General features: G+C 32.6%; 1 protein-coding gene across 1 annotated transcript; it reads left to right on the forward strand.

Moving 5' to 3' along the window:
• On the forward strand, positions 24,298-24,960 carry LOC109361843 (agamous-like MADS-box protein AGL62). The gene has a single exon (XM_019607378.1). The coding sequence runs from the start codon at positions 24,298-24,300 to the stop codon at positions 24,958-24,960; it is 663 nt and encodes a 220-aa protein (XP_019462923.1).

Raw genomic sequence — 25,480 nt, forward strand, 5'->3', positions numbered from 1 at the left:
CATGCACTCTATGTTTCCAACCGAGGGAGCCTTGATGGCTTGCCTATATATGTAATGTTCTATGTTGAGAAATAAACAACTTTGAGTCAAACTAAATTGTATTCCTTTGTGAATCAAAGAGGATTATATCCTTGTGAGAGTATTCTCCAAACCTTCTTGGCTGAACCAAGATTAAAAGTTCTTATCAAGAACAAAGTTCTTATGGCGAGCATCACTTGGCTTATCAAAGAACTGAATTGTTTGTGGCCCCTCACCTCATCTCTTTTCCATCTTCTTTTATCCAAAAACACAAGTTATTTCCGCTGCATATCTCAAAGGCTTAACTCAACCGTGAGCCTAGGCCATACACCAACCAAGATAGATCATTTCAAGAGCCTTTTACCCAAGTGGTTCACATCATCTTATTTCTTGGAAATCTTTCAAACAAAAAGCTATTACACGACCATCCACTAAAGCTGAATACTGAGCTCTTGCATCCTCATCCGCAAAAGTTCTTTGGTTGTCATCCCTAATTTCTAAACTACATACCAGTTTAGAAATAATATGGGAGCTACTTACCTCACAATTAGTCAGGTCTCCATAGTTGCATGAAACACATTGCCATAGATATTCATTTTGTCCGAGATCATGTTTATAATAACAAAATATGAGTCCAGCATGTTTCCATTAAAGATCAGCTCGCAGATTTTCTCACAAAACCATTGTCCAAACTGCAGCACCAAGATCTCCGCTTCAAGATAGGTGTATCTAATGGTACCCTTATCTTATGGGGGCATGTTAAGGATACAAAATCAAAGCATTAGAAGGAATGAAATATTTTAGGAATTACCAGAATTAAGCATTCAAAATGAGAAATGTATTAGGATATTCTTTATCAATTAATATTTGTATCTCACTAGAGAAAATCAAGGAATATTGAATGCAACAATCAAAACTAATATGTCATGCATTCTATATATTGTACTATAGTACTACATGAAAATAATAAGAACATATATATTCCATATTCTTATAGTACTAGTCATAAGATGATACCTTTTTGGTTCCCCATGTTTTAACAAATTAAACATCTCTTTTGCTTTCATGTAACATTGAGAGGAAGAGGTCAATGAAGGAATTTATACAGCAAGTGTGTTTGACGAAATGCTTCACTCACTATATTTGGAGAGAGTATAAGACAATTAAACAAATATGAGTTCCCTTCTAAATGCTGAGGCCATCTTCATTAGATACAAATTTGAAGTAATATATACATCTTCTCTCTAGTATGTTATTTCAAAAGTCATGTATTAGATTGATAGTTATTGAAATGAATTGTAAATGCAACTACATTTATCGAAGAAAAAAGTTGTCATTTAATTGTTTAAAGAAAAGAACTTTTCGAACTAAGTCCGTTTTTATAACTCACTTCTAATTATGTGCTTATGTAGGAAGTGCTCCTTTCATGGCTATAATATGTCTTTCATGACTATAATTGTTGAGGGTATCTATGATCAACATTGTTGATGAGATTTATGATCCAATTATATTGACTAATTGTTGAGGGAATCTATGATTCAATTGTGTTGATTAGTGATTGTTGGTAGCGTCTATGACCCAATTGTTTGATTCTTAATGAGATATTAGGACCTATTGATTGGTCTAGGCAGGGTGAATGAACTCTTAGTAGCATGAAGACATGCTTATTTTCTGGAAATGGAGTGAGACGTTTCATACAAATTGGGGGCGTTGAATGAGGGGTTGACACCTCTAGCAGGTATGTTGTGTGCAAACTTTAAATCATGGACTGAGGGTTGAAGATAATTAATATCACATATGCAAATTGAATGTGATATTATTTTTGTGTGACTTATCTTCTAATTGATATTGTAGAAGTTATAATTTGTCAATTATATTATAAGATGCTATATTGTGATTACTAATCCTTATTACTATTATGTATGGATATTTTTTATACCCGTGATGGCTATGAATGTCATAGTTTGAAAGTTTCTAAAATAGTGCTGCTGTGATTTTTATTTCACTATAAGTAATTTTTTGATATTTCTAGGTGAGATGTCTAAGGAGTTTGAGTTTAAACTATGAATATCACGATCATGCACCTGAAGTTTTTATAAATTAGTTTTTATTGTATAAGTTATTTTAGAAGATATGTGACGAGTTCAAGATGACTTGTGGACTATATTCTACCATTTTTAATATATATTTTTAGTATTCAATAAAATTAAAGAGATGAAATTTTTGAAGGAGATTATTAATGATTTGATAACTTTTAAGCTTCCACATAATAATAATAATAATAATAATAATAATAATAATAATAATAATAATAATAATAATAATAATAATAATAATAATAATAATAATAATAATAATAATAATAATAATAATAATAATAATAATAATAATAATAATAATAATAATAATAATAATAATAATAATAATAATAATAATAATAATAATAATAATAATAATAATAATAATAATAATAATAATAATAATAATAATAATAATAATAATAATAATAATAATAATATTATTATTATTATTATTATTTTATTTTGTTATGAAAATTAGAGTGTTTAAATCAAGTGGCTCTTTTCGAATAATTTTCTCCTTTAAATATTAAGTCATGCTTTTACTTTGCAGGTAACATAATGCAAGAATTCAATCTAAAAGAAAAAAGGAAGAAACACAATCTCATAACCTTTAATTTAGCTATTGAAATTATTGATTTTTTACAATTCATTTTTTCACTACAGTAAGGTCGTGACCTTAATCTTGATGTATCTGTTATTAAACCAATATCCCCAATTTCTTGAAATACAAAGTGGTAATATCCAACTTCTTGGAATGCACTAAGTTTATAACACTTTTACGGTTATGTTGTTAAGCACAATCATTCTCAACAATATTGACACCTGAACCATTTGCATACAACAAATTGAAAGCTTTGACAAACTTATGTATCTAACATGAGTGACATAAATGAAATGCCTATACTACTATCCTAAACCATTACTACGCCATATATCGTAATTAACAATGAATATCCAACAACGCAATTTTGAACGACGTTGTTGAAAACGAGGTGGAAGAATATCCACAACGTCTACTAAAGCAAGTGTTGTTAATGTGGGTAATTTCAATAGCACTTTCTTGAAACAACATTGTTGAACATCAGTAACACTAGCACTGACTTGAATGAATTATGTTTAACAACATATGTGATAGGAAGCGTTGTTAATGTACTTCTATTCCACATCGTAGCTTTTAATATGCCCTGTTGAAGATGACATAGTGATGAACAATATATTACACACTATTCATAACCTTAATTTAGCATGATTGATGATTCTTGGTGCCTAATGGACTTTGTTGCACATGGTTTAATGTTTTAGACTTTATTGGACTAATATTCATAAAATGAGTTAATTGGGATTATTTAGCCTGATTAAATCTATTATCATTTTCATATCATATTTGGCACCAATGGCATTTTGGGCATTATGGAAGTGGAGGATATGTGTTGAAGTGGAGATTGTATTTTTATTTTGGGATTTTTTATTTGTGAATTCGATTTTAGTTTCAGGCCCATTTTTGGTTTTACTCTTTGTAAAAGAGGGAACCCGAATTCCACTCTCACTCTCTACATTCACTCATTTTCAGAATTTCATTTTCCCTTCTTTTGCTCTGCTAGGGTTTCACATCTTTTTCATTTTTGGTTTTCATTCATCTTCTTCATTTTCGGTTTGTATCTTCCACTGAAGGAATGCTAAACTTGTAGACTAAATTCCTTTGGTAATGTATCACAACTCTTGATATTTTGTTATTAATATATTTTCAGTTTCTTTATTGTTGATTTCTTCTATCTTAGAAATTGGTTTATGAGTTTATCTTCGCTTAGCTGATTTACTCTCTAGTGCATGAATGCTTAGTTCGTGTGAATTTGTTAACCGTTTCATGCTTATGCTGATTTCGCTTAGTTAGAGGCTTAGGTTTTGGAACTTTGAATTGATTATGGCTTAGTTAATTGGTTCTCAAAAAATTCGGAAGTTAATGGTTGGAATATGAAAATAATCAATCCAAACCGAGGATTGAGTTGTAAAATACAAACCAGAGGGATTTAGCCGTTTTATTACATTGCTTAACTATTGTTTCTGAATTTGATTTATGTTCATACTATCCAACAACAAAAACCCCCCTTGTGTGTGTGTGAGTATAAGGTGTTTGAAACTTTGCTTGAAAGATAATCCTTGGGAAACGACCTATGAGTCACTTCCTAGTACTGTAGTTTTTAATTGTTATATTATTTGTATCGGGTATGGCCTCGATCAAATTTGGCGCCGCTGCTGGGGATTATTGGTTCTTGTCAAAGGTTCTTAGTATAGTTTAGTGTGTGTCTTAGAATAACCATTCTGTTTGTGTTTCAAAATATGTCTATAGCATTCACTGTTTGTTGTTTGCTGTCTTGTTTAGCTATTTGCCTGTTGGTTGATTCGGGTGTATATTGGTTAATATAGTTGTGGTTGGAATTTTTGCATGAAACTTTATTTCCATACTTCTTTCATCACATATTGAATATTGGATGCATCATAGTCAATCACTTTGCTACTGGTTGTGAGATACAAACAAGTAGTGACTAGTTTTACTGTTGATTTTCTATTTTTGGCATAACTTTGGAACCGTTAATCAGAATTGGACATATTATATATGCATTTGTAGTACCTTTTTTTGGCAGGGGAAACACCATCATCCAATAGTTTACCATGTAAAATAGGAAACTTTTGATTAGTTGAATTCTACCTACATAGCTTACAAGTTTAATACTCTAGTGTTTCAACCTTATAGTGATTCTTTCGGTCAATAGGGAACAAAGGTTCAGTATGTGTTTTTTCCTAGAGAGTGGGACATCAGGGTATTTAAAAGGCAGGGAACTCATACTAAAACCAGTAGCTTGATTGATGCATTCTTATAGTGGCAGATCCACTCCCCCAAAGTAAACTTTGCATTTTGGATGGCTGGCTTTTAATCTTGTGTTGTCTGAGAATTAATTGAACTTTTCCATGATTAGTTCCACAAATCTTTGGCCCCCTTTTCTAAATCAGAGGAGGTCATCATCAAAGCATATATTTGTTATGCCTAATTGCTCACACTTGGGGTGGAAGTTAAAGTTGTGCTCATATTTAGCTCTTGAATTACCTTGTGCATATATTCCATGATTAATAAAAAAGAAGGGGTGATATGAGATCACCTTGCCTCAACCCTCTCATAGCTTACAAAACATCAAAATCAGTACCATTGATGGAATATCTATATGACACAGTCCTGACACACACCATGGTCCATCTAACAAATTGATGAGGAAAGCCAAGCTCAATCATTATGCTCTCTAGTGTATCCCAATCAACTGTATCATAAGCCTTTTGGATGTCCATTTGTATCATACATCTTGGAGATAATAATTTTCTACCATACCCTCTCACCAGTTCTTAGGCTAGGATGATGTTGTCATGAATGATTATACGAGGAACAAAGGATGATTGACTCTCATCCACCACACGTTCAATAATTGTGCCCAACCTTTTAGTAGCAATTTTGGAAATGATTTCATAGATGGTTATGCATCACGATATGAGTCGGATGTCCTTCATAGTGGACTTTGGTAGCATAGTGACTAAGTTAAAATTAACAATAGAGTATAAGCTTTCATTGTTGAAGAACTCATTGACAACCTTAAACACATATTCTCTAACAACAACCTAGGTTGCTTTGAAGAAGTGGGAGCTATAGTCATCAATACTAGGGGCTTTGTTGTCCCCATGCTTTGTAGGGCTTTCAGAACCTCTTTTTCATTCATACTTTGAGTCAAACTACTTGCCATTTCTCTATTGAGGCATTTACCATTTCTCAAGGCTATATAATTCCCACATTTTCTTTGGGTAGTGGTTGTACCCACTAAGTTTATATAGAAGGATAACACTTTTTGCATGGTTGTCTACTGTGTATAGAGTACATTTCCCTCATAAGTTATGATATGAACCCACCAAGGCCCATCAATGAAGATGAGCTACATGGGATAGGAGGGCCCATAATCAAGGCCAATGCCGAGAAGGCACACCAAACTCTCAACCAACAAGTAGGAGTCATGATGTATATAACAAATCCCAATGAAGATGCCAAGCCCAAATATTGCATCAACCTTGAGGAACAACCTCGTGAAGGCCACAACCAATGAGGGGAAGCATGACATTTTCGGAGTTGCATTCAATAAGTGGGGACCCATCTTCCAACATGCGGAATTAGGATTTCTTTTGCTTGTTCAAATAAAACAATTAAATTATTTATTTGGTTTGTAATAAGGCCATTAATAATCGAGACTTGTTTTGAATTTGGCCATGTACCATGCGCTTTATTACAATATGAGAATAGGTACAAATGAACGTGGACTTGGAATATTTGGTTGTGAAGATCAATCAAGATTTATGGCAAATTCTTTCCATATGAAGATAAGCGTGCAAAACAAGGAGGGGAATTCAAATTCAATAAGGACTCTTGTTCATAAGTGAGTCGTGTGGTATGATTCGAAGTTGCCATATTGGGATCAAAGATGTGTGTCCATCATCAAGTCAAGAAGTTTATTTCCACATCAAGTTAGGCATGAAACACAAGCGGATAATTCAAATTCAAAACTTAAATTTATTTCCTTAAAGAAGCCGTGAGGTAAGATGGATTCCTTCCATAATGAGTTCAAATACATAGGGTATAATTTGTACATTAATTGGCCAAGATCATAGAAGAATGTGTATAAGGCAAGAGGAATTCAAATTCGAATACTCAAGGATACTTTCCTTAAGAAGATAAGCATGGATGAACACAAATTGGGATGTGACTAAAGCTTGCCATAAAGAGACAAGGACGTGTGATCATCATCAAAACCAAGAGGATTCTTTCCCTAATAGCCATGTCGTAAAATAAACCTTGACTTATTGAGACAAGCCATATGGAGGAATTAATTCCTACCATATTTGGAACCTAGGTCATGAATGAATTCAAATTCTTTCCTAAATGGAAACAAAGACACTAGAGGCACAATTATGTCTTGCCTTACTCATTGAGCAACCGAATCAACCTTCAAAACTTGCCTAAATCGACAAGCTAGGCATGTCCCTTACCTTCCATATTGGAGCGGTGGTCAAATATCAATAAGGAAATGATTTATGGGCACAAAAATTTGTCATTTCTAGAGTACATTGTACTTGGACATTTCATGTTACTTGGCAGAAAATTCAAAAGCCAAACCATTAGCACATGGAGTCATACTCGGCCAACCACACCTATTTGTAAGCCAAACTTGGCATTGAGAACTTAACTTGAATTTTATTTTGAATTTTATGTGGAATCAATTCCTTCTAGTTGAGAATTTCTCCTAGCTTATTCGTTGAACCAAGGCCCCGTTCTTATAAAGGTTCCTTCCTTGTGGCGAACTTCATTGGCTTATCAAGCACCAAGCTTGTGGCGCCTTCATCTTTTCATTACCTATTCATCTTCTTTTATCAAACATGAATCATCCATACACAACCACTCAAACTCATACTATTCTTAACATTTCATACACAAACTGAAATGAATCACATACAAAGCCATTCACAAATACAAAGTACTTACTTGAAAATCGATCAACAACAAAACACAAACCCCCTCAAGGAGGTTTCTATCAAGTTGTAATCAGAGCTAGCCTTGTTGTAAGTAAAAACTATACTTATTCTTTGTCTCAAAATCAAACAAGCAATCCTAATTGTTTTGATATGTTTACGGGTTTCGCTATTTTGGAATAAATTCTTGGTTAACTTTATTCAATCATGAATCTAAGGGGAAATTGAGAGAAAATTGAGGGAATGATACACCTTAATCACATTGGAGAAAAATTGAGGAAATGTGTAGTCTCGAAAGGAGTCAAATCGTGTCCTCTAGGATGGCCTTTACAAAAACACTACATGACAACTAGGATGTGGTGGAGTTAGAACCCTATGTCGAACTGGAGGACTTAGTACAACAGGTCATGAAGTTGGAGCAGTAGTTAAAGAGTAGGAAATCTAAATACTGCTCCACAACTATAATAAAGTTCCAATCTTCGGATTGGAAAGACAAGTCCATAGAGAAGGGTACCATAACCAAGGAGGTCGTGAGCACCTCACAAGGGAAAAAGGCCATGGAGACCACTAAAACACATTGCTTCTTAGTGTCCAACCAAGAGGACCATGGTGGTGAGAAACAGAGTAGTGGAGTCTCAGTCTGAGGCTTCTAGTGAGGGAGATGTTATTATGCTAGAAGGTCACCTACTAACGATGCGAAGTCTTTTAGGGATCCAAGTGAAGGAGAATGACGAGAGTCAAAGGCAGAATATCGTTTGTTTACTTATTATTGATGGTGACAACTGTGCCAATATGGTGAGCACAAGGTTAGTTTCCAAACTAAACCTTGTGACGAGGACCCACCCAAACCCTTACTGGATACAATGTCTTAGTGAGGTTGAGGTGATGGTAGTAAACCAACTAGGAGAGGTTCCCTTCTCAATAGAGAAGTATGAAGATACAGTATTGTGTGACATAGTCACAATGGAGGCCAGCCACATGCTGCTTGGCAAGCCTTGGTAATATGACTGGAAAGCCATACATGATGGGTTTTCCAACAAATACACTTTTGTACACCGAGATCGAAAAATTGTACTCTCACTCTTGTCCCTAAAACAAGTTGGTTAAGATAACAAAAAATTAAAGGAAAAATGGGTCAAGAAAAAAAGAGCAAAAAAATGACAAAATCATCCAAAGAAAAACGAAGATAATGAAAAAAATGGAAAAAAAAGATAGTTTTCTAGTCTCAAAATGGAAGGTAAAGGGTGCTCTGATTTCAAACTCACCCATGTACCCTACTTTATTGTAGGAATTTTTGTCTACACACTAACACTACTGATAATACTCTGTTGCTTGAATTTGTGAAAGATTTTCTGCAAGAATTCAATGATATATTCCCCAAGGAGGTTCGAGATGGGATCCCACCGTCAAGCCCGAAGCACATTTTCCCAAAGAGGTCCTAGATAGACAAATTGAGGAAATTCATATAAAGAGGACAAAAAACTATGGAAAACAAGCAAAGAAGGGGCGAAGGGAAGTCATCTTCGAACTAGGAGATTGGGTATGGGTCCATATGAGAAAGGAGAGGTTTCCTTCGTAAAGGAAATCTAAACTTCAGCTCAGGGGGATGGCCCATTTTGTGTATTAGAAAGAATCAATCACAATGCATACAAGCTAAACCTGCCAAGTGAGTATGGAAATATTAGTGCCACAATTAATGTTACTGACCTATCTTTCTTTGATATGGGTGACAAAAACTTCGATTTGAGGTCAAATTCACTCTAAGAAGGAGGGGATGAAGAGGAACTACAACTGAAGAGGAACTATGTGGGTTAGGAGGGTCCATGACCAGGGCCAAGGCTAAAAAGGCACATCAAACTCTCAACCAACTAGTAGGAGTCATGATGGAAACAAAAAGGCCCAACGAAGATGCCAAGTCCATTTATTGCATCAACCTTGAGGAAGAACTCAATGAAGGTCACGACCAAGAAGGGGAAGCCTGACATTTTCGGAGTTATATTCAATAAGTGTGGACTCATCTTCCCACGTGTAGAATTATGATTTATTTTCCTTGTTCAAATAAAACAATTAAAGTATTTATTTGGTTTATAATAAGTCCATTAATAATCGAAACTTGTTTTGAATTTGCCCATGTGCCATAGGCTTTATTACCATATGAGAACATATACAAAAGAATGTTGACTTGGAATGTTTGGTCGTGAAGATCAATCAAGATTTATGGAAAATTCTTTCCATATGAAGATATGTGTGCAAAACAAGGAGGGGAATTCAAATTCAAAAACGATTCTTGTTCATAACTGAGTTGTGTGGTATGATTATAAGTTTCCATATCTGGATTAAAGTCGTGTGTCCATCATCAAGTTAAAGAAGTCGTGTGGTAAGATGGATTCTTTCCATAATAAGATCAAATCCATGTGGTATAATTTGTACATTAATTGGCGAAGATCATAGAAGAAGGCGTGTAAAGCAAGATGAATTCAAATTCAAATACTCAAGGATTATTTCCTTAAAAAGGTAAGTGTGACTGAATACAAATTGGGATGTGATTAAAGCTTACCATAAAGAGACAAGGCCGTGCGATCATTATCAAAACCAAGAGGTTTTTTTCCTTAAAAGCCATGTGGTAAAATAAACCTTTCCTTGTTGAGACAAGCCGTGTGGAGGAGTGATTTCCTATCATATTTGGAACCAAGGTTGTGGAATGAATTCAAATTATTTCCTAAATAGATACAAAGACAATGGTGGCGCAATTATGTCTTTCTTAACTCATGGAGCAACCGAATCAACCTTAAAAACTTGCCTAAATTAACAAGCTAGGTGTGTCCCTTACCTTCCATATTGGACTCAATTAGGAAATGATTTATGGGCACAAAAACTTGTCTTTTCTAGAATACATTGTACTTGGACATTTCATGTAACTTGGCCAAAAATTCAAGAGCCAAACCATTATCATGTGGAGCCATACTTGGTCAGCCACACCTATTTGTTAGCCAAATATGGCATTGAGAACTTAACTTGATTTTTATTTGGAAAGGGAGAATTTCTCCTAGCTACTTGGTTGGACCAAGACCCAGTTCTTATCAAAGTTCCTTCCTTGTGGTGAACTCTATTGGCTTATGAAGAACCAAGCTTGTGGCGCCTTCATCTTTTCATTATCTATTCATATTCTTTTATCAAACACGAATAATCCATACATAACCCACTAAAACTCATTCCATTCTTAACATTTCAAACACAAACTGAAATCAATCACATACAAAGCCATTCACAAATACAAAGTACTTACAAGCAAGACGATCAACAACAAAATACATATCCCCTCAAGAAGGTTTATATCAAATTATCAGTTGATACATACCCTTATTTCTAGACTTGTCTTTCACTGTTGCATGGAAGAAGGAGTTGTTCCCATCCCCTAGTTTTAACCACTCAATCTTTGATTTCTACCTCAAGACTTCCTCCTCAGTCTACTAGCAGTGTATGGTTAAAATATCACTGTATATATTTTCTTGGCCTCTATTTAATCTATACCTTGCTGTCATTATTTGCTCAGGGATACTGGAATACCTTTCCCCCAATAAACTCATCTTAGCCTATAATCTATTAAATTTCATCCACAAGAATACATAGGACTACCTTTAACACAAGATTCCCAATTTTATTTAACATGGCTGAGGAAGTTAGTCTCCTTAATCAAGCAAATTAGGAATCATAACATATGAACTTGAGCATTGTTTCGCTTATTTGTAGTCTTGACTGATATAGGAGTATGATTTGATATGCCTGGAGGACCTCAATCCTCATATCTTGATATTGTTTAAACTAAGCCACATTACAAAGCACTCTATCGATTCTACAATATATGACTCCAACCCCGTGTTTGTAAGACCATGTGAAGTGAGGACCATGGATATCTGTCTAAAAGAGACCTACTCATTGCATCATGTTCTCCATGTCAGCATATTCAAGATGTTGCGCCCGACTACCTCCACACTTATCATTTACACTCAAGACATTATTGAAATCCCCATGTATAATCCAAGGTAATACAAATCCATTGGAAATTTGAGCAATATCTCTCCATAAGACCTTCCTATTTTGTAGTTGGTTTTGAGCATAAATCACAGTTACCCAACTTCTGAGAATTCCATCAACATTGAAAATACAAAGTCACTGTAATTGATTAGTAGATTGGATTAATTGTAACTTCACTGTTTTACAGTCCCAAAGGCATCATATCCTACCATTATCATGATTTGCCTAGTTGTCAAGATAGATCAAGTGGTGATCAAAGCATCTTCTCATCTTAGTTGCATTGTTACTTTTAGCATGTGTTTCTACCAGTAGAAAAATTGACACATCTAAGGACCTGAGACGGGAGCTAATCTCATGGTGTCTAGCCACTTTATTCAGCCCCCTAACATTCCATGAAAAAATCATGGAACTCTTTGGTTCTCCATATGTCTTCTCCAATGCGTAGGGGTATCCATTGTGACATTGTAATTCAAAGGTTCCATCATCACCCCTCAGGTGGGGGAGATTTCCCTTTGTCCATTCTATCACTACCAATAGTAATCCAAGGTTGTTTTTTGTTGTGGATTAGCTTCACCTTTCTTATCCCCAATTTCCACTTTAGCATTCATTATAAGGTCTTCTATTTTATTTTTCTAGATCTTGTGCTTGGGTTTGGGTTGAGGCTTAATGCATTTGGGTATATTCGTTGCATAGTCATGCCCAATTGAGAGGTATTTTTTACAGTATTGTGGTTTCCACTCATACTCAATCTTTTATTCAAGCTTCATTCTTAAGTGATCTATGATGAGAATACCTTCCTCTAATATGGATGTAATGTCAAACTCAACCAACACTCTTGCATGTGTCACCCTAAGCTTTTTGGCAGTACATTCATCTATTACTATAGGTTATCCCATTGCACTGCCAATTTTTGAGATGTTCTTTTCTCCCCAAAGGTGTAGAGATAGTTGGGCAGCTTAATCGAAATGGATAGTAATCTTAATAAGTCCTCTTTCAGTTCAAAGTCAGGTACCCATTAATGTAAGTACATAAGTATACCATATATGGAATATGATCCTCTAGCTAATACCTCATCTTTGTCTTGTCCATTTTCTAAGCGAATAACGAAGTAGCCATTCTCATTGGAGTATAATTCTGGTAGAGCAATGAAGCTTTATACCTTTTCTATGAAGTTTTTCACCGAATTCATCGAGAGGTCTTCCCCTAAGGAATGTATGATCATTGCATCCTCCAAGAATTTTAATTTCAGTGCAACATCCTCCTCCTCTATCTATATTTCAATCTCACCATCGACAATAGTTGGGGGGATAAAACCAATTGATAGTCCTCTATTTGGGATCATGTTCTCCTTTATTACTTCCACCCATGGATGATGTACCTTTCTTTCCTCTATTTCATGCTCTTTTATACCAACAACTTGAGAATTTGTCATTGTCTTTACCGATGACGTCAATCCATTTGGTTGAGGGTTTATTGGTGATCCCTTTTCTGTTGTATCGTGTTTCTCTTGTCCATCTTCATTTCATACATTTTTTCTTCAGAGTATTTTTTGTGGGTTCTTTGTAGGGCAAGAGGACTAGGCATTACTGCCTTCTTCCTCGATTGGCTGACATACCTGTATACCATGGAACCTAATCTGTTAGAAATAAATTTAACTTTTGTTTGAGTTTGTGTTTATGTAGTGGTGATGCTACCATTTAATTTATGTTTGGGTTGAGAGTGATAAAGTGGAGGTGATGATAATGGTTATAACATTGAGATAGTGTTGAAGTTGTGGTGATGGTAATGATTGGAAAGAATAGACTTTAATCTTATGCGTTAAAGATGGGATATTTTTATCAAAATTTTATGAGTTTAGTGGAGGCAATACTTTTATGCTCTGATATGCATCTTAGGCAAATAAGTCTTCGATAAGGTCTTTTCAGGCTTGTACTATGGCCTAGCTAAGGGTTTCAAAGGAAATAATATAAGGCTAAAAATATGTATTTCTCATGGGTTATGGTAAAAATGACCTAAGATTAAAACAAAAATATTTTTATGAACGTTTCCTTTTTCCATCATTAATATTGCATTTTTCTTTGTCATAACTTTTGCCTGGGATATTAATTAAGAATTCTTACTTGGATTTTCCTGTATAAATTTCACTATTTTTTCACTTTAAGCTAGGAATGTTCTCTTATCTTTCAATCACATGTTCTCTTATTCTTTAATAATTCAATGTCAAGAAAAACGGTTGAAAAATACCCTCTTCTTGGGCTATTGACATATTGTGGGTTATTCAAAAATAATCTCATTCCATATCGTCAAGACTCAAATGGGATAACTAAAGATATGTTATTAGTGTTTGGGAATTACAAAGAACCCTTGTGTCATTATAAAAATTTGCGTGAAAAAATACATCATTTTTAGTCTGATATTTGCCTCATCCTCCATTTTATTTTTGAATTAAATATCTCATATTATTGCATGTATTAATTTATTTGAGTTTATTTTGTTATATTTTTGGGTAAATATGAGATGTAATATGGGATGTAAATTTGCATGATCAATATATTAATATGTACTTTTAAAAAATACCCAATTGAAAATAAACCTTTATTTATGAGAACATAGGCGGATGTAAGAGTGGTTGACCTTAACAGTCTTCAAGTGAGGATAACTTTTCAAATTGATCCTCAATTGAGCAGGGGTAGGAGACATTGCATTATCATGTGCAACATATTTAGCTCATGTAGCTAATCACAATTTGAGATTCTCTCTATCTTCTTGGATTGCTTCATGTTCAATCATGATTGTTAACAAACAATAATTTTAGAAATTAATCGGTAATGATTTAGGCGAAGCCGTAGTTGAGTGTTAGTCATTTTTTCTGAATTCCTATTTTATGGTAAATTATTGTAATTTTATGTGATGGAAAGTTTTTGGACTGCTGTCAGGACCAAATTCGCCTGAATTCGGTCCGATAACGTGCTTTTGAGTTTTGTAGCACGAAATCAAATTATGATTACGCAATTGGCTTTGAAATTATTTCGAGTCAAGATAGACATCAAGTTTGTCAAATTGTCAGGACCAAATTTGCCCGAATTCGCCCGATAACGTGTTTTTGAGTTTCGTAGCTTGGAATCAAATTCCAATTGCGCCATTGGCTTCGAAATATTATTTAGACTCAAGATAGACATCAAGTTTGTCAATGACGCGTTTCTAAATATTTTTCACTTCGAATTCTATGTTCGAAATTCTAACCGTGAACCGAAATCGTAAGATTTTTAATATCCAGCTGAGTATTAGCCAATAATACTCGGGCATTATTTAAGCGCGAATATTTGGCTGAAGATGTAACTTCACTTTCACGAGTGAACCTTGCTTGTCAAGCAAGCAAAAATACTCATCTTTTACACAAAATCTCTTAAACCCTTCATCTACACATTGCACCATTTATTCTTTGAAAACCTTTGGTTTGCCCCTCCCTAAATCTGTTTCATTGTACTTAAAAGACCCTTTTAGTTAGAAAACCCTTAGCATCACTCTTCTCTCTTCTTCATTATGATATTCTCAAGAACTCCAAGGTGAGTTCTTATTTCTTCGTTCTTAATCTCTTAGAAATCTAACCGTTAGTTTTTTACAAAATTTTAGTATGATATTTATACGCATGTTATGAAAGTTTTGAACTCTAGAAAATTTCTAATAATCTCTCTAACTCTTGTTTTACTCAAGAACTCGAAAAATGGGTTTTCGTGAATTTAGAAATCATTGTTTTTAAACCATGAAATATTGTTGTTCATAGGGTTGTTTTGGTTTTTGTGTTTACTTTCGAGGCTTTCGAAGTTAGACAATCTATGCATTCACATAAAGGAGATCAACTGTGCTACAACCTAAGGTGGGGGAGAATACATCGTGACATAGTGGTGTCCGAATATGACACATGGATCTCCCAACTACCTCAAAAGTTAGGAGCTATATTTATTTTTATTTAGAAACTCATAATTAACCAAATGATTGTATGTATGGATTAAGTACAAATGATTTCTTAAGTTGTATGCACTAGGATAAATTAAAATATCAAGTATTGTGGTAGTTATTCATGAAGGAACACCACTCGTGAAACTAAAGTGTGTACGGATAAAAACAACAGAAGTTTTCGATCTGGTGGCCCAAAAGGGCGAGAAAGTAGTCCAGGCTGCTGGACTCCCATGCCTGGGTGAGGCTCCTTCGCTTGGGCGAGGAAGAAACAGTAGCCATGGTCCCTAATTGTCGTCTGGGCGAGCCAGCCTTGCTTGAGCGAATGGTTCTCACCTGGGCGAGGGTCAGACAGGGTTTTTGCTTGTTCTGGGCAATTTTGGTCTCCCGAGCGACAGTATCTCGCCCTGGCGAGACCCAGAGGGTGATTTTGACTAGTTTTTGGTGGATTTTTCGCTTGAGCGATCGTCCCCTTGCTTGAGCGAGAGCCATGTAGGGAATTTTGTCTGCTTTGATGAAATTATCGCTTGAGCGATAATCTCTTGCTTGAGTGAGAGACATGTAATGTTTTGATTGCTTTCGATTGGTTGATTTCTTAGAAAATAACCCAAGCTTGGGTGAGAAGTATATTTAATAATTGGGAGAGATCATGGCTCGAACAAAGAGCCCGATGCCCAAACAAACAAACCGATATTGTTACTTTTGTTCTTGTGCCTTATGCAAGCAAGGATTCCGATGATGATGTCATGAGTAAGGCGATGCCTAAAAAGGATTACATGATACCATGCAGCGAGGTCGTCTGACCGTAAGAGGCTAGGCCATGTGGTCGTCCATGGTAATTCAGCGAGGGTTCGTAGTAGTAGGGATGCTATTCTTCTTTTACGTGATAACGTAAGATCGGGTCCCACAAGAAGCATTCCTTAGGGAGATGTCTTAGGATGGACCGATCGCTTTAAAATAATTATTAAAAGATTTAATCGGCTAACATCAGTTAGTGTGCATACTCATTACTAATAGCGAAGTAGTGGAGAGGAAATTTATGGAAGATGAACGAGCCTCGTGATGTTGAGAGAGACGACGATGGTGGCGATTCGTGAGCAAAGTCTTGAGAGAGAGTATAGGTGAAACGATTCCCTTGTATTCTTGGGATGAGGTATTCTGTTGGATCAGACAGTTCTCACAGCGCAAACTAGACAATCTCTGATGTCCCAAAAAGAATTCATTCTGCTTTGTTTTTGTCTAAACATTTTTAGTTATTTCCAATAAAGAATTATTCCATGATATATTAAGTGGCTTTAGGTTACCATTAGGTAACGATTGTTGTCTTTTCTGCAATTTAGATTACTTAACATGATGTCCCGAAAAGGAGTCAAATGTAAAGGGAAGAGTTTTACATTACAAAAAAATTACCCATTTTTGGACAATATTGTTGGAGTAATTTTCGAGGCATTACAGATTTTGTATGCATGAAATGGATATATTTCTTTTTTTAATCCATTTTACATGTATTAAAATAAAATCTATGATTTAAATTATGTATGAAATACAAGTAATGTTAACCTTCAACATATGCTACTTAAAAATGCATGACATGCATATGAGGATACATTTAATTTCATTTTTGGATGTAAGAATGATATAAGAATGTACATTTTATGCTTATGATTCTTGATATGTAGCTAAGGAATGCATGTAATATTTTCGAAAACACATGGGCGTTTCTAAAAAATGTAATTTGTGACACATATGTTTTGTAATGCATGAATGTAATGATAAGATGATATGTTTTGGAATGCATGAGACAACTTTATTGTAATAATAAATGAGAATATTTAAAGCAATAAATGAAATGATACGGTGAGATAGAGAATTAGAATGCATGATATGATAATGCATGAAATGCAATGCTTGAATGCTATTTTTTATGAATAAATGCATAAATGAATAAGTATTTGAATATATTGAACGATGTTTTTAGGTTGATGAATGTATGGATGATATACTTTTTACTTTTCGAATGGATGAATGTTTGAATTATGTATTTGTTTTAATATATGTATGCATGAATGGGTGAATGAATGTTCAAATGATGTATTTTGATTTACATGAATGAATGAGTCAATGAATGTTTGGATTATATATTTTTGAATGTATGAATGAATGCATAAGTGAATGAATAAATGAGTGAATAGATAATTGAATGAATAAATGAGTAATAATATTTTAATGATGTAGTTTTTGTTTTTGAGTTATTTGTTTATGGATGAAATGTGTAATAATGCAAAATACATGTCCTTAGGGTAATTAACCCTATCTTATGTTGATTTAGTCATTATTGCAACATATGAAGTGTTACAATGAGTTGTCACATGTCATGTAGTTCAGGATATCCCAGTGTAAAGATGAATTACTTTTAGAATGGTGGATCCTATCAAGAGTACTTTATCTTACGTGAAGATAATATGTGTCTTTGGTGTAAGGATATCAATGTGCAATGATATCCTATACAATTAGGGCTTAGGATGATGTTTGGGTCATTTTATTTAAGGAATATTAGTCTCCCCTTATATTGAGAATTAAATAGAAAAAATTGTTGACGGGTAGAAATGAAAGTATGCTTAATGTGTCCTAAATGAGGTATAATTACAAGATTTTGGTTAATCTAAAAGTCACAACCCTATGGTGAGACACCAGGTATTGTTTCAGGTGTACTCAATAAAAGCTTTAGACTTCTAGGTTACTAAAGTGCATCTAATCTCGAAAGAAAGGAAGCCAAATATCATAGTTAGAAATGAGAGGAGACTAGCCCCCAAGTGCATATCTCCCAATACCAAGAATAATTTAGGTGATTCGTCATGCTAATACTAGTGAGACAACGTTTGATACCTGACAAAGCGGATGTCTTTCCCATCTAAATCCTAATCTTTAATGTCCGGGTTTAGGACATATGTGTACAAACTTTAGTGTACAACAATGTTAGTTATGACAAGATAAAGTCTTGCTCCTATGTATTCCAATGAATAGTAGGGAATCAATACTACCTAGTTCTTCGTAGAAAAATATTGGTTTGTTGGATTTATTTTATTTATTGGATTATTTAGCATTATTTATTTTTCGAAAGATGATTAACAATTATTTTTGAGGCAAAAACTCTCGTATTCACACCACATATTAGCTTAAAGGGATCAGCTTTATTTAATTATCCATTTCAAGTGAATTAGGCGACATTATTCGTGTATGCGCAGAATATTATTCTTATACTTATATTGATTCGACTTTAAAATTATGGTATCCAAACTGCTTTTGTTTTGTAAAAATCTCATGGAGACTTTATATAATTCCTAACACTCTATGGCATAACCCACCTATAAGTATAAAACATATTACTTGAGTTTTATGGAGTCTAAGTGACTTGAATATTTTATTATTATTTTTATATAAGAAATGAAAATCGAAGAGTAATCGCATTTTTTATACAAAAATAGAATCTTTCAATTACTAGGCTAATAAGTGTTTATCAAGTACTTTAAAACTATTTTTTTATTTAAAAAGGTAAAAAAAAGAGAAACAAGTGAAAAGTGAGTCATTTTCTATCCTTAACTAATTATGATATAATTATTAGTGTATTTTAAAATGCAACTCAACCAAATTGATATTAAATTAATTTGATCTTGTTTGCTTATTTTTAGATTTCAAACTTAATTTATTCATTGATCAAATTTTGATGAAATCAATTCTCAAAAAATTTAAATATTTTTATCGTAGTGATGTATGCAACTAAATCAAATTGATATCAAATTTATTTGCTTTAATATAATTTGCTTATTTTATATTGCAATTCTTAATTTATTTTTTGATCAAATTTTGATGTAAGAAAATCTCTAATGATTGAAACATTTTAATCAGTTATCTTTTATATACTTTTCAGGTTTATATTTTTGTTTTATTTTATAAAATGACCTAAGTAAAATTAGGTGTTCATAGACTTCGGGTAGAAAATATATGAATATTGTATTAGATGAGTGAACATAGTAGACAATATAAGATTAGAAATGAAAATACTATTCGAGAAAATTTGAGTAACTTATATTACAGAAAAGATGATAGTATCGTGTCTTAGGTGATTTAGACATTTCTAAAGAAAACTAGTAGAAACCCTTGTACCCATAGTAGATCAAGTTCCTAGAAATTGAGGATACCATGTAATAGATTCGTTAGATAAAAACTTAGTTGTTTTTTTTGTAGTTAAGCAATACAATTGAAATATTGATTATGACCAATATTAACTTTTAACTTTTAAGCACGTGTTGATTTATTTTTTAATACATTTAATACTTAATCAAATAACATTAATAAAGTTGATAAATTTTCTTATTTAAATTAATGCATTAAGTACGTCACATAATATATATTTCTTTCTTCATGTTATCAATATTATTGGTATCAATGTTTAGGAGCTCCACATTGGGTAACATAATAAACTTAATGTGATACTGAAATCATGAAACTCTCTTATATAATAGACTAGTCTTTTGAGTAAATTACATCCCTTGAGTTTTAGCGAAATTACACAAACCAACCCAACCTTTTTTACACCAACCCAAACCCCCTAACTTTTATACTTTCATTACACTATTAACTCCTGCACGAAAAATAAGTGTAATCTTTTAAACAAAAATGTGATGAATATAATTTAGATAAACAAAAACATGGTATAGTGTGGAGACAAATCCAAATAATATATAAGTCAATACATTTTTATTATTTTTGGTTCGTTACGTTATAGTATAAGAGCGATTTAAACAATATCTATTTAGAATTGTTGATGTATTTTGTAAAAAAAAATAATAAAGATACATTGCTTTGTATATTATTTGGACTTGTCTCCATAATATACGATGTTTTGTTTAACTTAATTGCATTTATCACAAATTTTGTTTAAAAGATTACACTTATTTCTCATGCAGGAGTTATCAGTGTAATGAAAGTATAAAATTATAGGATTTGTGTAGGTATAGAAAAGTGAAGGATGATTTATGTAATTTCGCTAAAACTTAGTGGGTGTCAGTGTAATTTACTCTAGTCTTTTTGGTTGACTCTCCTCATGTGCTTAAGTCCTAACAATCGGTGCTTTCATTGAGAATTGTGTCATGGAAAAGGACCACCTGTAGGCTGGATTAAGGTATATTACCGAACATTGATAGGTGAGTGAAGCCACCAAAAGAGAAAATGCTACTACCATCAAGTCAGTATCGATAGAATGAAAATCGTCATGGACGTCAGCCCTTAAAGAGGAGGACAACGTTAGGAGTCCCACAATGTGTAGCATAATAAACTCAATATGATACTTAAGCCAAGATGCTCTCTCACCTAATAGACTAGTCTTTTGGGTTGGTTATCCTTATGTGCTTAAGTCCTAACTCATTATTTAAAATAAATTTTTTAATGATTTCACATTTTAAATATTTTTTATTCTTACCTTAAGCATATTCTATTTTTAACTCATTAATATTTATTCTAATAACATTAATCAATTTTATTTTTTATTTAAATTAATTCATTAAATCTATCGTTTAATGTTTTTTATTTAATGTTATTAAAATAATGTATTAGATAATAAGTTCATATTTTAATACTAACCCAAGTGTTTTTTATAAGACTATTTTGAGTTTATAGTTTTGGTCCTTTGTAATGATCTTCCCAATTTACCATTCATATCAATTTCTATCATTAAATTTTATAAGTTCGTGAAATTGGTTTGTATTAATATTTTATTAAATTAGTCGAAGACAATAAGGAAATCGTTGCAATTAGAACTATAAAAATAACAATGCAACAATATAAATTAGTCAATATTGATATTCGAAGAAAACCGTCATCAAAATAAAATAAAAAATAAAAAATAATATATTTTTATAGATTATTCCCTATATTTTAAGAGCATTCCTTTATATCTATTATTTTAACAGTAGATTAAAATGAGATTTTATTAGAATAATTAATGGGTATGCAGAAGAAGTGGTGATCTATTCCACACAAGTCTAAAGAAAAGTTAAAACAATATAATAATCTACATATTTTAATATTTATTCTACATAAGAATAATTAAAAGTTGTATATCTTACTTTTAGAATATTCTAAATATTTAAGTAGATTAACTTTATCATTTCGTCCAAACAAAAACATTATTTCTAAGTTGTCAAATATTCTAAATAATTATAAACTATATCGAAATCACATTTTCTTCTTTTATTTTTCACACTTGCTTCTCCTTAATATCTATGGATTATACTTTAGCAGCTAGTATCCCATGTATTGTGTATGCATTCTGAAATTTACCTGCTTTATAAAAATTATAATAGATTTATTGAGCTTAATAAATTTAAGTTTTAACTATAAAAGATAATCCCACTTATTACTATAAAAAATTACGTTGTTGTGTGAGACCACATTTTTTAAGATATAGCACTTTTGTTTTATACAATCAATGGCTAATTACTTGAATTTTTTCTTGAATAAATTAGCAAAAAACACTTAGCCTTTTTTTTTTATTTGCACTTGATAATTGACATACAAGGTATTTATCATACATTATAAATTAACGACGGCTAGAACACATTTATTTAAAATTTTAATTATTTCTTATTACATATTAAAAAATCAATTTTAATTATTTCTTACATTGTATCCTTTGAAGTATTCACTGTTCTAATAAAAACAACTTAAAATGGGTCAAACTATCATCATTTATTTTGGAGACATGTATATAATATAAGGATTTAATATTAATATTCTGATAGTGTAAGTATTTTTTATACTGTCAGTAAATCATCCATTATTCAGATGTTAATCATCATTGACCCTCAAATAAAAGTAATACAAATCAATGGTGAATAATGTGATAACAACATAAAAAACATTACACTAACTATGTACAAATTTTAAACTCATAATATAATATAATATTTGATATTACTAAGAGTCTCTCGTCACTTTTTGGGTAATGAACTAATCATAGATGTCCCTCCCAACAAATGTTGTTCTAGTAATCGAACCATTAAACTTGGGGATCCAATTGGATCATACACCATTAGACTAACGCCTATTAGTTATTATAATATAATATAAGATATTATAATATCCTACAAATATAGATAGAAAGTAGCAAAAAAATTTAACGAATGGCAAAAATTATAATAGATTTATTAATCTTAATAAATTTAAGTTTTAACTATAAAAATTAATTGCACTTATTACTATAAAACAATTACGTTGTTGTGTGAGACCACAATTTTTTCAAGATATATCACTTTTGTTTTAGAAAATCAATGGCTAATTCCTTGAATTTTTTCGTGAATAAATTAGCAAACAACAATGAGTCCTTTTTTTTATTTGCACTTAATAATTGACATACAAGCTATTTATCATACACTGTATCATACATTATAAATTAACGAGGTCTAGAACATATTTATTTAAATTTTGAATTATTTATTGTTACATATTAAAAAATTAATTTTATTTATTTCTTATTACATATTAAAAAATTAATTTTAATTACTTGTTACACAGTATCCCTTGAAGTATTCACTGTTCTAATAAAAAAACTTAAAATGGGTCAAACTATCATCATTTATTTTGGAGACATGTATATAATATAAGGATTTAATATTTATATTCTGATAGTGTAAGTGTTTTTAATACTGTAACTAAATCATCCATTATTTATATGTTAATCATCATTGATCCTCAAACAAAATTAATACAAATTAATGGTGGATGGTGTGCTGACAACATAAAAAACTTTACACTAACGTGTACAGATTTTAAACTCATAATATAATATAATATTTGATATTACTAAGGGTCTCTCCTCACTTTTTGGGTAATGAACTAATCATAGATGTCCCTCCCAACAAATATTGTTCCTAGTTATTATAATATAATATAAGATATTAGAAGATAATACAAATATAGATGGAAAGTATCAAAAACAATTTATTGAATGGCAAAACAATTATGTAGAATAAGTAGAAGATAAAAATAAGGGCCTAAATATTCCTTAAGAGCTTACGCGCGAAAATTACGAATTCAACTCGTAATCAGAATTAGTTCACTTCTCCTTTGATGATCATATCTGTTTTTGGTGCATCACTAATTTTGATTAACAAAATTTAATTGTTACCAAATTATTTTGTTGTTTTTTTAATCATTATCATCAATTGTTGTATCTATTCACAAAAGGAATTCATATAATGTAGCAATGATTTATCATTAATACACAAAAATCTTACCAATTTCGAATTTTTTTATTTATGTATGATGAACACATGAATTTCATGCTCAAGTGCTGGCATAAAATATTATATTCTTTGTATAAATATTACATATATACCAATAATATGAGTATATATTTACATTCCTTTAACCTTATAAAACTATTCTGTCATTCAAACAAAGATAAGAATGAAATAATTAATGATTTTTTTCTACCTACATGCATTTAGTCTAAAACACAAAAAGGTGACTTAAGAAGATAAGATGTAATATAAACTTCATTCCCAAAAGAGTATAAATTAAGAACCATTCTCTACCATTTCTTGTATCTCTCATAGCCTATCTTTCCCTAAGCATCCACTTTCGTTGAGCCATGTCTAACTCAATCCCTAGCTCTAGTAACCCAAAGAAGAACCAGGGTCATAGAAGGATTGAGATGAAAAGGATAGCCAAAGACAACAACCTACAAGTCACATTCTCCAAACGCCACACTGGGCTATTCAAGAAAGCGAGCGAGCTTTGCACTCTTTGTGATGCAAAAGTTGGGCTAGTTGTCTTTTCTCCTGCAAACAAGGATTTCTCCTTTGGCAATCCTAGTATTGATGCTGTCGTAGACTACTATCAAATGAGGGACCAACCACTGAACCTGGGGAACACGCAATATCTTGAGGCTCACATAAATGCTAATGTTCAGGAGCTTAATGACAAGATTAACCGGATCAATGAAGATCTTGAGATTGAGAAGAAGTGCAGTGAAGAGTTGGCTAAGCAAAGGAAAGAGGCACAAGAACGTTTCTGGTGGGCTACTCCAATTGAAGAGTTCAATGGAGAACGACTTGATCAATTGAAGTCGGCTCTTGAGAATCTGAAGAAGAATGTGCTTGGTGTAGTTGAAAGGCAGAATATTGCTGAGGGTGCTGCTACTGTTGTTGCTTCTATCCCACCTCCTCCTCACTTTTTTACAGGTGTTGCATCTTCTTCAAACAACCCTTTTCCAACACCACCTCAGCCACCAACTCAGGAGTTTCAGGTGTAGCCGCCACCACCACCTCAGCAGTTTCCTGTCAATCCACAACCACCACCTCAACAGTTTATGCAGCCACAACCACTACCTCAACAGTTTCCGATGTATCCACCACCACCACCACATATGCTTCAAAACCAACCCATGATGCTGCCAAATAATCTGTTCAATGGTGGCATGATCAATCACCCTGCCTTCAATAATAATAATATGGGAGTATATGGATCTTTAGGTCGATTAGTTTGATCCATTTCAATCCAAATCCATCCGAATCCAGTTCTTCTTTATCAAAAGTTTTTTATGCTTCTATACCAACCCAATGATGTGTTGCTAACTACTTAAATGTGTCAATATGACAATTAATGAGAAATGAAATGAGGTGTGCTATTCATTACTAGGCAAAATCTTATTAGGTTGATATAGAGGCATAAAAAAAATTTGGTATAGAAAATTTGTGTTCAAAATATGCCCTCTCTATCTTTTCAACAATTTACTGTATTTCAATTTCGATATTTACCAGTTTCATAGTTGG

Source organism: Lupinus angustifolius, chromosome LG12, assembly GCF_001865875.1.
Source record: "Lupinus angustifolius cultivar Tanjil chromosome LG12, LupAngTanjil_v1.0, whole genome shotgun sequence".
NCBI classification, from domain to species: domain Eukaryota; kingdom Viridiplantae; phylum Streptophyta; class Magnoliopsida; order Fabales; family Fabaceae; genus Lupinus; species Lupinus angustifolius.

Excerpts from the sequence above, each read along its gene's own strand:
- LOC109361843 (XM_019607378.1), top strand. The coding sequence starts at position 24,298 with ATGTCTAACTCAATCCCTAGCTCTAGTAACCCAAAGAAGAACCAGGGT.